At 41.8% G+C, this 15,156-nt stretch overlaps 1 protein-coding gene across 1 annotated transcript; it reads left to right on the top strand.

Moving 5' to 3' along the window:
- Positions 1–1,466: 1,466 nt before the first annotated feature.
- LOC115199141 (tetraspanin-33) lies at positions 1,467–15,137 on the top strand. Its single transcript, XM_029761743.1, has 8 exons — positions 1,467–1,874; positions 9,807–9,864; positions 10,466–10,593; positions 11,214–11,288; positions 12,603–12,698; positions 13,077–13,205; positions 13,460–13,621; positions 14,091–15,137. Exons 1-8 carry the CDS (start codon positions 1,776–1,778, stop codon positions 14,190–14,192), a joined length of 849 nt encoding a protein of 282 aa, XP_029617603.1. The 5' UTR covers positions 1,467–1,775; the 3' UTR covers positions 14,193–15,137.
- Positions 15,138–15,156: the final 19 nt, after the last annotated feature.

The raw sequence follows: 15,156 nt of genomic DNA, 5'->3' as shown, positions 1-15,156 counted from the left end.
ATAAGGTTAAATTATTTGGTCCTTTTTATTTTATTTTGTAACATTTTTTTTTTTAAGAATGGTGATCTCAGATGAATGGTAATCTGAATTTCCTCACAATTCAAGGCATAAATACTATTCACTGTTCTCTTTTTGTGCATCTGTTTTACTTTGTAATCATATGAGAACATCAATCTCAAAGGAACTGCCTGTCTCAATTCTGCATGTCCGGACAAAGCCATGACCTAAGCAATACTGTCATGTTGAGTCACTCACACTTTGTCAGATTATTTAAAGGCCCATTGCAGTCAAAGTTCAGTTTTCCTATGTTTTGTAGCACTTGTACAACAGCTGATTAACTAACACTGTAAAAGCGTTGAAAAAATCCTGATAGTTGCTGCTTGAAAATCCAATCTACATAGGACCTTCTAATCAGCAGGTTTGCATGGGCAGGAGTTTCGGCTTGCCAAGTGACGTCCCCAGGCGGTAATTTGGTTAATACACCAATAACAAAGATTTCCAAACATAGAGATCCTATTAAATTACTAGAGGGGGTCTATGTTATAAACCCTCAAAGTTCCAGAATGGAGTGAAAATGGCAGCCAAATTGGTCAGGGACAAATCCAAACTAGTCTATGAATGGCCGTTAAGGCATAATCCAGATTGTATTTATGCAGAAAAATACATGTAAGGCATGTGATATACCCGAAATTGTGCATTAAAATATTGTCAGATAATTATAAATACCGTTTTTTTTTACAGGTTTTATACACATTTTCTGTACAAATAGCCTCTAAAATACATGATCCTAAATGTCTAAATGTTATTTTTTTTGGAAAGCTGTGAGTGCTACATTTTAAATTCTTAAAATGTATTATTTTACACAATATCTGATCGAAATAACTGACCTTTAGACCATCATAAGAAGTGTCAAGTCTAGTCTAGTATTCTAATTCCTAATTCTGCCAATAACAGCTAGTTTTCAGTTTTCACCTCCCAACTCAGACCACTCACAGAAAGTCCTAGCAAAATTCTTGCTTGAGAAATAGTTTTTTGCCATTTTTTATGGAAATCTATTACATTAATGTACTTAGCTAACTGTTACCCATAAATTATTTGATATTGATATAAAAAGTGCTAATTGGGCCTTTAATGCCAAACTGACAAACCCTTTACATTAAAGATATTTGACACTGTGTTAGGCTAAATCATGTAAAATTGAGCAAGTGTGTATTTATTGTGTAGTTTGTGTACCAGTTTGATCTTCTGTAGTCAAATGCACCTATAGCCTCAAACAGAAAATTGGTTTGTTAATCATGTTTTAATTCATTAAAGCAAATTAATAGTTTTTATTTTGTATTGTTTTGTAATAGATTACATTGCAGATACCAAACAAATTCAAAGTTACGCATTCGGCTACATCCGTCAATCATTAATCACAGTAGCAACTAGCAACTTTGAAACAGGTGACCCACTTCGCACAATACTGAGAAAGACGCCCTCTTTACAAACCCACGGTTGCGCTGCGGCTGTAGGCTTTTGCTCGTGTCTCTGTTGTGTATGTAGCCTATTTTCTCTAGACTTGTCTGAATAAGGAAATGTAATAGGAATCCAGCACCACCGAGTGTGAGTAGTGACTCGCCCTACAACTTAGGCTACTGTACTTTACTCCGTAAATAAAAACCGTAAATAAAAAGTAGATATAAACGCACGTATGAATGCGTTGATATACTTGGACTATTGCGGAAAGTGATAGCCTACATTTACGCTCGGATTGGGAATTCTGATTTTTAACCATGGGGAAAAGAGCTGCGCTGGCGACTTACGATAAAGAGTTCAGCTTTGTCAGCCCAGTTGTCAAATATCTACTTTTCCTTTTTAACTTAATATTTTGGGGTAAGTATTTAATATGTTTAGATTTCTGCTGGTTTTGTCTGCTGATTTTGCGTAATCTGTGCACCTCACTAATTTAAATTTACGCACACATTTTCATTGTACAAATTGTAAATATCCATTTGCTGTTAGGCTATAGCTTTCATTGGACGTGAGCAAGTTCCAGTAATTTAGGCTACATTGCTGTGAGGACTGGTTAATCATTGATTTAGGCTGTTAGTTTATTATTGTGTGAATGCATGAGAACCCCCCCCCCCCCCCCCAATGACCATTCACTGGGCTGGTTTTTCTAACCATTGGCCTTCGGCAAATATTCAATAGGATGAAACGTTTAGCAATGTTATTATGCCTTTGCTTCTATGCTACAAAACAATCATAATCAATCCTTAACCGTGGAAAATAACCAATATTGCCTATTCAAAGGAGTACATGATCGAGAAGTAGAGGTTGTATTCTGCTTCATGTTTGACACCAATGACTCCTACTAGTGTCATACTGAAGCAGTGCTTATTTGCTGATGAACATGTTTAAACAGCAGCTACAACATCACAGCTGTGATAGTGGTGAGGAATGGAGCTACAGGCAAGCTAAGGAATGCCTGCACATACCTTGCAGCTCTCTCATTGGTCAAAGTGTCACCTTGTTTTGGAACTGTCATTTGTGTTTGAATAACCAATTTCACTCCATTAATAATGGACCTAGTCTTGATAGACGTTGGCTGCTAGAATACGTTTAGACCTAAAATAATAGTCTTTATATAGAGGGGATCCAGACTCTCATTTCAATAATAATGTGAAAACCAATAGGAGCAGTAAACAAAACTCCATTATACACTGCTCTGTATATGCCAGTCCACTGTCACAACTCCTTTTTTAACCAAGCTGTTGCCAAGCAACGCAAAGTTTCATTTATTCATATGCTGATGGTGCAACATGGGGTTCTGTGAAAAGGGGGCCCATGCACTCTCCTCTCCAAATCTGTTTAGCAGTCAAATGAGCGTATCAAATATGCCTCTTAGATACTTCAATCACATCCTAGAAAGCTGTTGAAATAGTTATCTGTGAGAGGGCTGTTTGCTCTTTTCTTTTTTGTTGTTGCTAGACCTCATCAAATGCTTGTTACAGTTGCATTTGGCATGTTTGACTATCAGAAACTGATCTTGGCCCCATTTTTTTCCTTTTGAATGTGCTTTCCTTGTCACAGTTTATCAAAATATGTGAGAAGGACCCCATCCCCCCCCCCCCCTCCCAATCACTGTGTCACCAAGCACTGATGTGCCTTTGATGGTGATGGTAGTGTCGGCGCTGTTCTGAGCGACCTATGACACATTAGGAGATACGAGCTCTTTGAAATATCCAGGCTTGGTGTTCTGTATTGAGTTCATACCTTTGATATGGGCCCTGCTTTAACATCACACAGCATAGGCAATCATCCCAGTGTAGGCACACATGTCTATAGTGTCGGCAAAGGCTAGAATCTGGCCTAGTGCCCTTTGACACAACCACTCTCTCTCTCTCTCCCCACTGCCATCATCTCTCATGATCTGTTCAATAGAAAAACATCTGGGGGAAAATGTGCCACTGAATGCTCCTGATCTCATGACATCTGCTTTGTTTATGATTGTCAGCATGCCAACTGATTTAGCTACTTCCCCAAACGTTGTCCTTGAGTACAGAATATCTATAACAACTATAAAAAGGCAACCAGCTGTTAAACATGAACAACTCTGGAAGCAGAAGTTTGCAAAATACGCAAATTGATAGTACAGATTTGTCAGCCTACTGTCAGGTGCTTGGGGGAACCGTAACTTTCACTCACTGTTCAACACTAAGGGGATTTCAGACTAAGACGCAAGAACAAGCAGCCTTGTTATTGCAGACTGGGATTTCCAGTGTTGGGTTTTAGTCCGTACTGCTTTGCAGTGTTAATAGGTTTTGATGTGGATTTATGTCCAGTTCTGCTGTGTTTACATTCCATAACTAGCGGAAACCTAGCATAAACGTTAGCCTACCTTAGCTCTGCTCCAGGGTGTTAGTACGTATTCCTCTACTAACGCCTTAGCTCTGGTCCAGGGTGTTAGTACATATTCCTCTACTAACACCTTAGCTCTGGTCCAGGGTGTTAGTACGTATTCCTCTACTAACGCCTTAGCTCTGGTCCAGGGTGTTAGTACGTATTCCTCTACTAACGCCTTAGCTCTGGTCCAGGGTGTTAGTACACATTCCTTTACTAACACCTTAGCTCTGCTCCAGGGTGTTAGTACACATTCCTTTACTAACACCTTAGCTCTGCTCCAGGGTGTTAGTACACATTCCTTTACTAACACCTTAGCTCTGCTCCAGGGTGTTTAGTAGGTGTTCCTCTACTAACACCTTAGCTCTGGTCCAGGTTGTTTAGTAGGCGTTCCTCTACTAACGCCTTAGCTCTGGTCCAGGTTGTTTAGTAGGCGTTCCTCTACTAACGCCTTAGCTCTGGTCCAGATTGTTTAGTAGGTTCTTCCTCTACCAACAGAGAGAAGTTAATTAACTATCAGAGGCAACTCTTTCTGGTTGTGCAACGAGACCAGAGCTAGTCCTTCCTATGCATAGCAGATAAAGGCAGATTCATAGACAGGAAATGACAGGCTTGAGGTTAGCTATGTGCAAAACAACATGTAGGCTACAGTGTCAGTGTGTCCACACCTGGATGTGTCCTCAAAATACTTTCAGGTTTGATTCTTCATTATGTACAATAATGGTATCATTACATATGCTAAATTTACCACATGGGTCACCTGCAGAAGTGGACATGGAAAAAGAGTAACTCAGGAACACACTAATGTAAACTAATTTCATTCACCATAAACTATTTTTTACATAGTTTTCACTCCCAGAACGTGGACGGAACCAGGTCCCCCCCCCCATCTTCACCCCTGGCCACTTCTACATTGATTTACAAGTTGGAACATGGACGTCCTAAAAACAAACTCCTGATTGTTACAGTCCAGTCCCTCACAGCGTACCACAAGCACAAGTCAAAGAGCTACTCTTTGGCCTTGTGCAAGCAGGATAAGATCTTGTAAAAACTTGCATCTCTGGCTGTGAGGAATGCATTTTTTACGTAGTTTTTCACCCCCTCTGGCTAGCTGGAGAATGTGTTTGGAAGGACACATCTAACACTGTTAAAAGCGAGGGAGTCATCAGTATTGCTACAAATGTGAACTATGGTGTGGGAGGCTATCTGAACAAACCACCAAGGAAGATATCTATCTCTAGTGACCACATGGCAATTCCATTTGAGGTACAGAGCTGTAGGAAGGCCGCTCATTTTCTGTTTCCATTTTCCCTAAATAACTTAGAGGGCAGAATTTACACCACAACCAATGAATCGCTCAACTCAAACTAATGACTGGATAGATGGCGCAATAGTTTATTCTCTATCTTTGCACACATGACAACAGCGTTTTTTGTAAACTATCCATTTAGCTTCCTTTGTGCAGAGGAAGACTAGTCCTTTCTCGGAGGACAGACTAGGCTTTTCCCTCCAATGTGCAAGGTGTGGTAACTGGATACTGGAGTGGGAGAGGGGTTGCTGTGTGCTCCCTGTTGTGTTGGTGAAGCTGCAGGTTGGAGAAAAAAGTGAAAGGGCCATTATCGCTGATCGCTGCCAAGTTGTTTATTTAGTCAAACGAGAATGAACTCTATAGAACAGAACATATCCCAACTCACTAGTTCTGAACATTGACCCGTCAGCCTATTATGGATAAAGTCACTAGTTGAATGTTGTTCGTCGGTTCCGTTATATGATTCTCAGTGTGCTAAACTGTATATTTGAGAATCTATTTAGTTTTACATTGTATGCCACATTTACTCACTGACTAAAACTAGTGTAAATACTACAGCACACCCACTTTCCAATGGTTCTGTTCTGTTCTGACATGCACTGAATTTTTGTTTAAGTTTTAAGTTACGTACACATTGCTAGTGTTGTAGTCAAGTGACTAAACCTCAAGTCCCACTAGAGTCCCAAGGCCTATCGTTGAAGTTGAGTCACAAGTCCCTTGCTTATGCTAAAACTTGTGCTCTGACAATCTTTCAAGCTACAGTTCACAGCATAAAGAAAAATAGCTAGCTTAGGATACTGAACAAAAATATAAACTGGGCCTTAGGATCTCTTCAAGGTAACTCTGTGCATTCAAATTGTCATTGATACAATGAAATTGTTCTCATTGTCCATAGCTTATGCCTGCCCATGCCATAACCCCACCGCCACCATGGGGCACTTTGTTCATAACATTGACATTAGCAAACCGCTCGCCCACACTACGCCATACACGTGGTCTACGGTTGTGAGGCAGGTTGGATGTACTGCCAAATTCTCTAAAACAACAGAGGCGGCTTATGGTAGAGAAATTAACATTAAATTCTCTGTTAACAGCTCTGGTGGACTTTCCTGTAGTCGGCATACCAATTGCATGCTCCCTGTGTGACACAACTGCACATTATTGTCCCCAACACAAGGTTATTTCAGCTCATAAAACATGGGACCAACACTTTACATGTTGGGTTTTATATTTTTGTTCAGTGTATATTAGTGAGGCTTGTTAGGTAATAAAAGAGGTGTAGATAGCATGTTGAATTATGCAAAGGAGAGAAACTTTAATGAACAACTAAAGCCTGGTTCACATTGGCAGTTTGAAGTGACTCAAATCCTTTTTTGTTGTTGCATATCCCATTGTAATCTGTTATTTTTCCTTCAGTCTGAACATCCAAAAAGCACATGGAATAGGATATTTCAAGCCACATTTCAAACCACATTCATAGGTGGTTTGAAGTCTGATATGTCACATGGCCAGGAATCAGATTTATGTCTGAACGGTCAAATCTGAATTATCAAGTGGTTTTTAGACTGTTATTTGGCATCTCTTGTTGCTTGCTAGCTACTCTTTTGACAGTTTGACAAGATCATGTGGTAGCCAATTAGCTAGTTAATTGTTTACATACCAATTAGTGAATGCTAGAAAGCTACCCAGCTAGCTAGTTGACTGCAGTGGCCAAAAAGGACTCCTTTTGAAAGTTGGATCATCTTATCCTTTTGAGGCTTTAAAAGTGTCCTTGCACTATGATTTTGAACATTCAAAGCAACTGGGAAACGTCCATGGCAGGAGTCGTCACCTTAGCCTGCTACATAACGTCTGCGTGCTAGGAAGCACAAGCACCACACCACCAATCAGCCTACACCACTGCACACACCCATCGTTACTATAACAACTAGCATAGCCTTGCCAGCAAATGACTGCAGTCTTAACACACACACATCTGATTTGGTCACTTGTAGCTGTTTTGACAGTCAGTATTCCTAAATGGATTTGGAAAATAAAACTGATTTGAGCATTTAAGGCCTGCAATGTGAAGAAGGCTGAGTTCAAGTCACCACAATGGTTAAGAATCATGAAAAGTTCAGGACTCATAGGCCTACAGCACCTCTGCAGGTTGTTAACTGATAATCAATGTTTTCCCATTTCATTGTCAATCTGGGTGATTGACAGGAGAGATGACCAATGGGGCTGAGTTGTCACCACCATAACAACCAGGGTTGAAGTTTAGATATAGTTTCTAAGTGAAGGTGTTGCCAATGAAAGAGAAGATATGAAACTTGTTCTCCACATCATAAAAGGAGACCCTCCTCAAAATCCACAAACACCCCCACTCTCCTGAGCTTCTTCTTAAGACAGACTGGGGTGCAACCAATAGGACAGACCCAATCACCTAGAAGTCGTGCATTCCAGAATCCATTTTCAGGGTACTGTAACAGGAGGGCTCTGTTTGTGGACTCTTTAATTGCTCCCAAAACCTAGTCGTTTTTCCCTCAACCTGCACCTCGTAGTAGAATCTTCCTGAGGAGAAGCCCTCCTTTCCCATGACACTGGGAATATTCCAATGCCTTTCTAGGTCATATTAGAGAGTATGTTGCCTGTATCCATCTCTCACTTTTTTTCCCGTCCTCAGACAGAACAAGATATCGATGTCTTGTATCAGGGTCTAGAGTCACATCCACTGCCCATTGCTGGACCCTCTTCATCTCAGCATCACACAACTTCTCCATCTCCTTGGTTACGGTATCCTCCAGCTGAGACACAGCTCTCCTTAAGTTCCCCACACACAGATCACAGAAAAACACTGATCTTAGTCCAGTCCCTGGTGTTCATGGGGTGCACAGGGATGGGAAGCTCTGGACTAGATGTAGGTGGTCCTCAGTGTGTGAAATCTGCTCTAGCTCAGTGCCTCTCCTCTTTAACTCAGTGATTTCCTGCTCCAGCTCTTCAATGAGCCCTTCAGCCCGCCTCTCTGCTGCTTTCTGCTTCTTCTCAATCACCCCAATGAACTCAGCCTGGCTTCTTTCAATTAACTCCACAAGAGCAGTGAAGAACTGCACATCTGCTATTTCTCGATTTGCGTCTTTCTTGCTGACCTCCACTGAGCGTTTTGATATCATTGATCTTCTGCAGTCGCTCCCGGATCATTTGCTGCACTTGTGACTCCGTCTTCCCCAGCTGAGCCTTCCTCTCCCCAAACTCTTCCTCGAGAGGGACGGTGTGATCAGTCTCTGTGCAGAACTGACACACACACACACGTCTGGTCAGTCCTACAGAACAGCTCCATGAGTGTGTTGTGCTTCTTACACATCATGTCTTCCAGGTTCTCCACAGGGTTGAGCAGTTTGTCTCTTCAGTGCTGATGAATCTGATGAGGCTGTAGGTGAGTCTCACAGTAGGAGGTTAGACACTCAAAGCAGGACTTCAGTGCCTTGAGCTTTTTCCCAGTGCAGACGTCACCGGACACTTCTCCAGGCTCAGCAGGCTGCTGGCCTGGGCTGCTGGGAACTTTCCCTTGAACAGACTTTCTAAACTGAACAGCCATCTCAGCGATGAAAGTATTGACGCAAAGCTCTGGTCTGGTGTAAAACTTCTGCTTACACATTGGACACTGGCACAGGTCAGTGGTATTCCAGTATCCACTGGTATAGGCCATGCAGAAGGTGTGTCCACATGAAGTGGTGACAGGGTCAGTGAACACATCCAGACAGGAACACAGGAACTGCTCTTCAGACAGCGGACTACTGGGGGACACCATTTCTGGAACACAAAATATAGCCATGAACTGACTCCAGGATGAGTCAAGGAAGATAAGAGCTAATCTTAATTTGAAAAAGTCAGTTCTTCATTCTAAAGCCATCATACTTTTACTGAATTTCACTGTAGAGCTACTTATCAGGGCTTATTTTAACCATTTTTAATGTACAGTCGTGGCCAAAAGTTTTGAGTGTGTGTGTGTGTATCTGCTCCGTAGAGTTATAACTATGGTCTGCTCTTAAAGGAGAAGAGTTCCATTTTCAGAGTGAGCTGTTTCTTACATACCTCCTGTGTTTTATATACATTTCCACACTGAGGTTGGAATAATATTGTGAATATGAGAATGCCCTTTTACTGTAAGACCTGTTTGAAAATGTACTTTTGGCCTGCCTGGTGACATCACCAGGTAGTACATTTGCTAATAGGCCAAAAAAAAAGAATTCCAAACCTCTCTGCCAATAACAGCTAGTTTTCAGTTTTCCCCTCCCCACTCAGACCACTCCCAGACAATCCTAGAAACATTTTTGATTGAGAAATTGCTCTTTGCCAAGAAGGTATTTTTGCTTTCAATTAAAATGGTCAAAAACAAACAATCACAGTAAGGTAATTAATTATTTGATATTGAGATAAAAACATCTGCATTGGACAGTTTAAATCCCTTCTGTTCTCCTCCTTTGAGACTTAATGTCTTTCTCCTGTGTCATACTTTCACAAAGACACTATGTCCAGGTTCATATTCAGTCTACTCTCATATTGTTCTACTCCATATGCCTATTTACAACAAGAAAAATAACATTGACTTTTTTTCTTTTCATTTTATCAGATGATCTCATTGGTGTTGATGTCTATTGGCATTTACGCGAGGATGATGAAACATGCCGGTAAGTGATCCTCCATTGACTCAATCGATGCATACATTCAGTGAGCTGTTTGTATGGCATTCTAGTGGTGCTTTCATACTGAGTTCAATAGGCCTAGGTCATGCACCATACTGTAGCTAAACGTTTTTAAATGGAAAACGAAAATGTGAGTTTCTTATTGGATCAGGTAGTCTCATCCCATCCTGTTTCACTCCATTTCTCCTGTTTTGTGCCTTTATGAACACGACCCTGGTCGCAACACCAAGGCAGAAATGCCAAGGCAGTACAGGACGTTTATAGAGTATGTCATTTTGTTTATGTGGCTCCAAAGGTCCCTCTGTTGGGAAGAATGTCAAAAATGCAAACGGCTCACAACTTCTAAGGTTTGATGAATATCCCCACTATGTTTGTAATTCCTTCTCAGATAAGAACCAACTTCAGTCATTGTAAACAAATCAAGCGCTCTCTCTCACTCTTTGGCGCCACATATACACTCTCTCTCTCTCTCTCTCTCTCTCTCTCTCTCTTTGGCGCCACGTATACTCTCTCTTTCCACTCTCTCCGGTACATGATTATTTCACTTGCTCTCTGTCCCTTCTCTCCCTCTTTGTCCCTCTCCCAGAGGCAGCCATGGCCTATCTAGCGGTGGACCCTGCCCTCCTGCTGCTGATCGTGGGGGTGCTCATGTTCTTCATCACCTTCTGTGGCTGTGTGGGCTCCCTCAGAGAGAACATCTGCCTCCTACAGACAGTCAGTGGTCTAGCCCACTTCTAACTCTTTTTAAAAGAGCATCCTCAAATCAAAATCAAATGTTATTGGTCCCATTCACAGAATACAACAGGTGTAGACTTCACCGTGAAATGCTTACTTACGAACCTATTCCCCACAATGCAGACTTGTAATTATTTGATAAATAAAACCTTCATGCCTACCTACCTACCTTCCTTGAAGAAATCAGTGATCTGTTAAGGATTGGTGGGTGAAAGCAATAAGATAGAAATGGTGCTTTCTCATAGCCAAACGTATGAATCCATGATCTCTACCTCAAGGAAGGCAGGCTGGAAGGATGCATTCTAAAATACTGCCAATTATCAGCTGTGTTGTGCTCTATCATTTGAATAGCCTAGTATGAGATACTTTAGTCCTCCTCAGGTTATCTGCTGATGGGGGGTTTTGACCCCTGAAAGATTACCAGGCTAATACATTCTTATCCATGAGGCTTGAGTGACATGCCCTCAGACTGAACAAATGATTAACTCTTCCTCTCTCTCTTTCTTTTTTTCTCACTCTCTCTTTTTCCTTTCTTTCTTTCTTTCTTTCCTTCCTTTCTGCCTTCCTTCCTTCCTTCCTTCCTTCCTTCTTTCCTCCAGTTCTGCATCTTCCTGACTATCATCTTTCTGCTGCAGCTAGCTGCAGGTGTCCTGGGCTTCGTCTTCTCAGATAAGGTACTGTATCTCCACTAGAAAAGGACAGAATTATGGGGGTATCATTACGAGGGTATCACTGGGAATTATGGGGGTATCACTGAGAATTATGGGGTTATCATTATGGGGGTATCACTGAGAATTATGGGGGTATCATTACGAGGGTATCACTGGGAATTATGGGGGTATCATTACGAGGGTATCACTGGGAATTATGGGGGTATCATTACGAGGGTATCACTGAGAATTATGGGGGTATCATTACGAGGGTATCATTGGGAATTATGGGGGTATCTTTACGGGGGTATCATTGAGAATTCTGGGGGTATCTTTACGGGGGTATCACTAGGAATTATGGGGGTATCACTATGGGAATTATTTCTATTGGTTGTATCATGCAGCATTTTATTACCCATAATAAACTGGACACGTCGGTTCCCCCTAAGTATTGACTCTGGGAACTCCCACGTGTCCCGTCTCCTCCACCCCGGCCTCTAGCTAGGTCATAATACCTTGACCAGGTCCTAATATTCTGGCCTTTTCCAGTTCTTGTTAAAGAAGTGCAACATCTCTCTTTGAGGTCAATTCAATAGATTGTTACTGTCCCCAAAGGGCAGTTCTTGTGCAGAATAAAATCTGCGTAATTGAAACGTACACACAGCATATACAACAAGAGGAAACTAGAAATCATTAAAGGAGAAAGATTTGCTGTGAATTCACAATATTTACAAGAGCAGCCAACGAAAGCCATGCTTTTGGATTAGACTTTCATACATTGTGAGTGTTGAATATGGTAGGCTTTCTAATGTTCTATCGGTTCAGTTAGTGCTCATATCAGTTCATTTAAGTAATTACCGTAAGATAAGGGTCATAAATATGATAATGACGACAAAAATGCTAATGTATATTTAGAAGAGGAAGTCATTTTTTAGGCTGTTTGTCAGTGACTTGTGGCCAGAGAGCCCTCTGCTGCTAGTTGCCTTCAACTGCACTTCACCAGTCGATTTAATTCACCCAGCAACAGGCTGTTGCTTTTCAGAGGAATGTACCATGTGTAAACTTTGAGTGTGCGCGTGCCACTGTGCGTGCTTGCTTGCGTGTGTGTGCATGTGTGTAAAGACATAGAACGCAGTTTAAAGAAAGGCAGGTCTGTTTTCTAACTATGGGGGTATTATATTACCAGGATTGACTCAGGATAAATAATTGTGTGTAATTCAATGGCCCCTGCTTGTGGGAACAATCTTGTCTTGCTCAGGGTACAATTGAGTGTATTAGTTGATTGACTAAACAAATTATTTAAAGCAAATGTCATCTTTTTTTCTGTATTTTCTAAAGGCACGGAATAAAGTGAGTGAGATTATCAACAATGCCATCGTTCATTATAGGGATGATATTGACCTACAGAACCTCATTGATTTTGGTCAGAAAGAGGTGAGTGGAACACGTATAACTGGAAAACAACACTTTCTCACTGTAATACTTGTTGTTCCCAAATAATACACGTTGAACTCAAGAGGTACTGTACAGCGACGGTAGTTTCACTACTGTTTATTCAGTATTGAAGGGTCTCTGTCCGATTTGGCCAAGGTTTTGAGATGACCCTTTTTGGTTCCTCTATCGTCCTCAACTGAAAACAACAGTTCAGTTCATTGTATAGGTCTTAATCAGAAATGTGTCTCACAAGCTCTTGAGTTAAGACATCTACACACCACACTGACAACAAGTTTCACACAGATACAGACTGACAGCTGTTGACTACACAGGCTATACAATCCATTACCAATGACTTGTTTGTCCTCGTCTCCTCAGTTCAGCTGTTGTGGAGGTATCACCTACACCGACTGGTCTCAGAACATGTACTTCAACTGCACCACAGACAACCGCAGCCGAGAGCGCTGCTCTGTTCCCTTCTCCTACTGCCTGCTGTCTAAAGATGAGGTCAGGGGTTAAAGATCGGGGCCTTGGGGTATTACAATCATCTTGCCAGCAACTTGTTACAATGGTTAAATCATGACATGCTACAGTTAAGTGTGCTATTTTTATGTTCCACTTTATTGTCAAGTGTGGTTTAGTTTCAACAGAGCACAATGTGCATGCACGTGCTTGTGCATTCTTGTGCACGTGCATTGTAATTCAAATCTGCCCCTCTCTCTGTCTGTCTCTGTGTCTGTGTCGTCTGTGTCTGTGTGCAGGCGGTCATTAACACAATGTGTGGTCAGGGGATGCAGGGGCTGCCATTCCTGCAGGCTGGTGCCTTCATCCACACCAATGGCTGCATCGACAAGCTGGTCAACTGGATCCACAGCAACTTGTTCATGCTAGGGGGCATCGCCCTGGGTCTGGCCATCCCACAGGTACACATCACACACACTTGTATAGTCTATTTCAGGGTTGGGGTCCATTCGAATTGATGTCACTCAATTCCTTCAAATCAAACATTAGAAATACATATCTTCTCCTTTTCAGGTTATTAAGAAGTCATTGGAAGTAGATTTTGTTATTTCAATTGTTAAATTGGAATTTCAGTTTACTTCTTGAATTGACTGACTTCAATTTAATTTGACCCAGCCCTGGTCTATTTAGATTCACATTGTAACTCTATGGGCACATCATCTAGAAGTGTAGAGAAGGTCAGGAACCACGTTAAGTTACTTCTCTGCTCACCCAGCCTCTATTGTTTTCCTGTGTTCTCTTTCTTTCTCTCTCTCTCTCTCTCTCTCTCTCTCTCTCTCTCTCTCTCTCTCTCTCTCTCTCTCTCTCTCTCTCTCTCTCTCTCTCTCTCTCTCTCTCTCTCTCTCTCCCTCTCTCCCTCTCTGCCGTTAGCTGGTGGGGATCCTCTTGTCTCAGATTCTGATCAACCAGATAAAGGACCAGATTGAGCTTCAGAACTACAACCTGCAGCACCGTACGGACCCTTGGCAGTAACCTGGTCATGATCAGGTCCTACCCGATCAGACTGGACCAGGACTAAGTCCTCAACTCTGGGGTCACCCAGGGGGTGTGGGAGTCTGGAATTCTACCCCCTTCTGCTGGATGGGGCTCAAGCTTTCATGTAGATGGTGTTCATTTTCAAGGCTGCTTGATCATTTCAATGGTGCAAGGACTGGCTTTGAGGCCAAAGATTCTGGTTGGATGATCCACCATTTGACAAGAGTCGAGATGTCGAAGTGGTCTGCTTTCTTTCTGCGTTCTTGATTCTCTTGCGTGTCTATTTTTGTTCAATATATATTCTAACCAACTGAGCTACCAGAACCAATGGTTTATTTCCTGAATGGGTTGATGTAGCTGAGGGACCAGACCCATGTGAAATGGCTGAGAAATCATGGTTCCGAAAAGTTTGTTTGAGCTCACCCAGTACCCCGGATGGGTAGAGTTTTCACTTTATGACCAATGGAATGGTCAATGTTGAAACTCTGCCCACCCTGTGCCACAGGGGAGCTAAAAGGAACGCATCTAATCAGGAAGTACTCCAGCCAGACAGCCAATGGAGAACTCCTCCATTCACACCTATTTGTCATTTGACTCATCTCAAATATGGCACGATCTGTAATTTATTGAAAATGGAGAGAACCCAGCAAACGGAGTCCAAACCCTACAAAAATAATGTAGACTCTGTCCAGTTACTTTTTTGTCAATGCGGTTTACGACATTGATCTGTTATTGATATCCATCCAGTTATCCCCTAATACTCTCATAAGGGTTAAGGAGAACAAGAGAATTCTGTCGACCCTTCTCAAATATTGAAGAGCAAACCCAAGTAATGTAATAAAGCTCATTAGCTAATGGTGTGTATGTTAAAGCTCCCGACTGTAGTTTGCCATGCATGCTATTACGAGTTTTATAAACTGGGTCGTTTGACCCCTGAATGCTGATTGGCTGAGAGCTGTGG

Source organism: Salmo trutta, chromosome 8 (assembly GCF_901001165.1).
Source record: "Salmo trutta chromosome 8, fSalTru1.1, whole genome shotgun sequence".
Taxonomy (NCBI): domain Eukaryota; kingdom Metazoa; phylum Chordata; class Actinopteri; order Salmoniformes; family Salmonidae; genus Salmo; species Salmo trutta.
The sequence above is the reverse complement of the archived record's forward strand: the minus strand, read 5'-3'. Positions and strand labels throughout refer to the sequence as shown.

Coding starts and splice junctions, on each gene's coding strand:
- LOC115199141 (XM_029761743.1), top strand. CDS start 1,776: ATGGGGAAAAGAGCTGCGCTGGCGACTTACGATAAAGAGTTCAGCTTT. Junction 1,875..9,806: donor TTTTTAACTTAATATTTTGG/GGTAAGTATTTA, acceptor TCATTTTATCAG/ATGATCTCATTGGTGTTGAT. Junction 10,594..11,213: donor ACATCTGCCTCCTACAGACA/GTCAGTGGTCTA, acceptor TCTTTCCTCCAG/TTCTGCATCTTCCTGACTAT.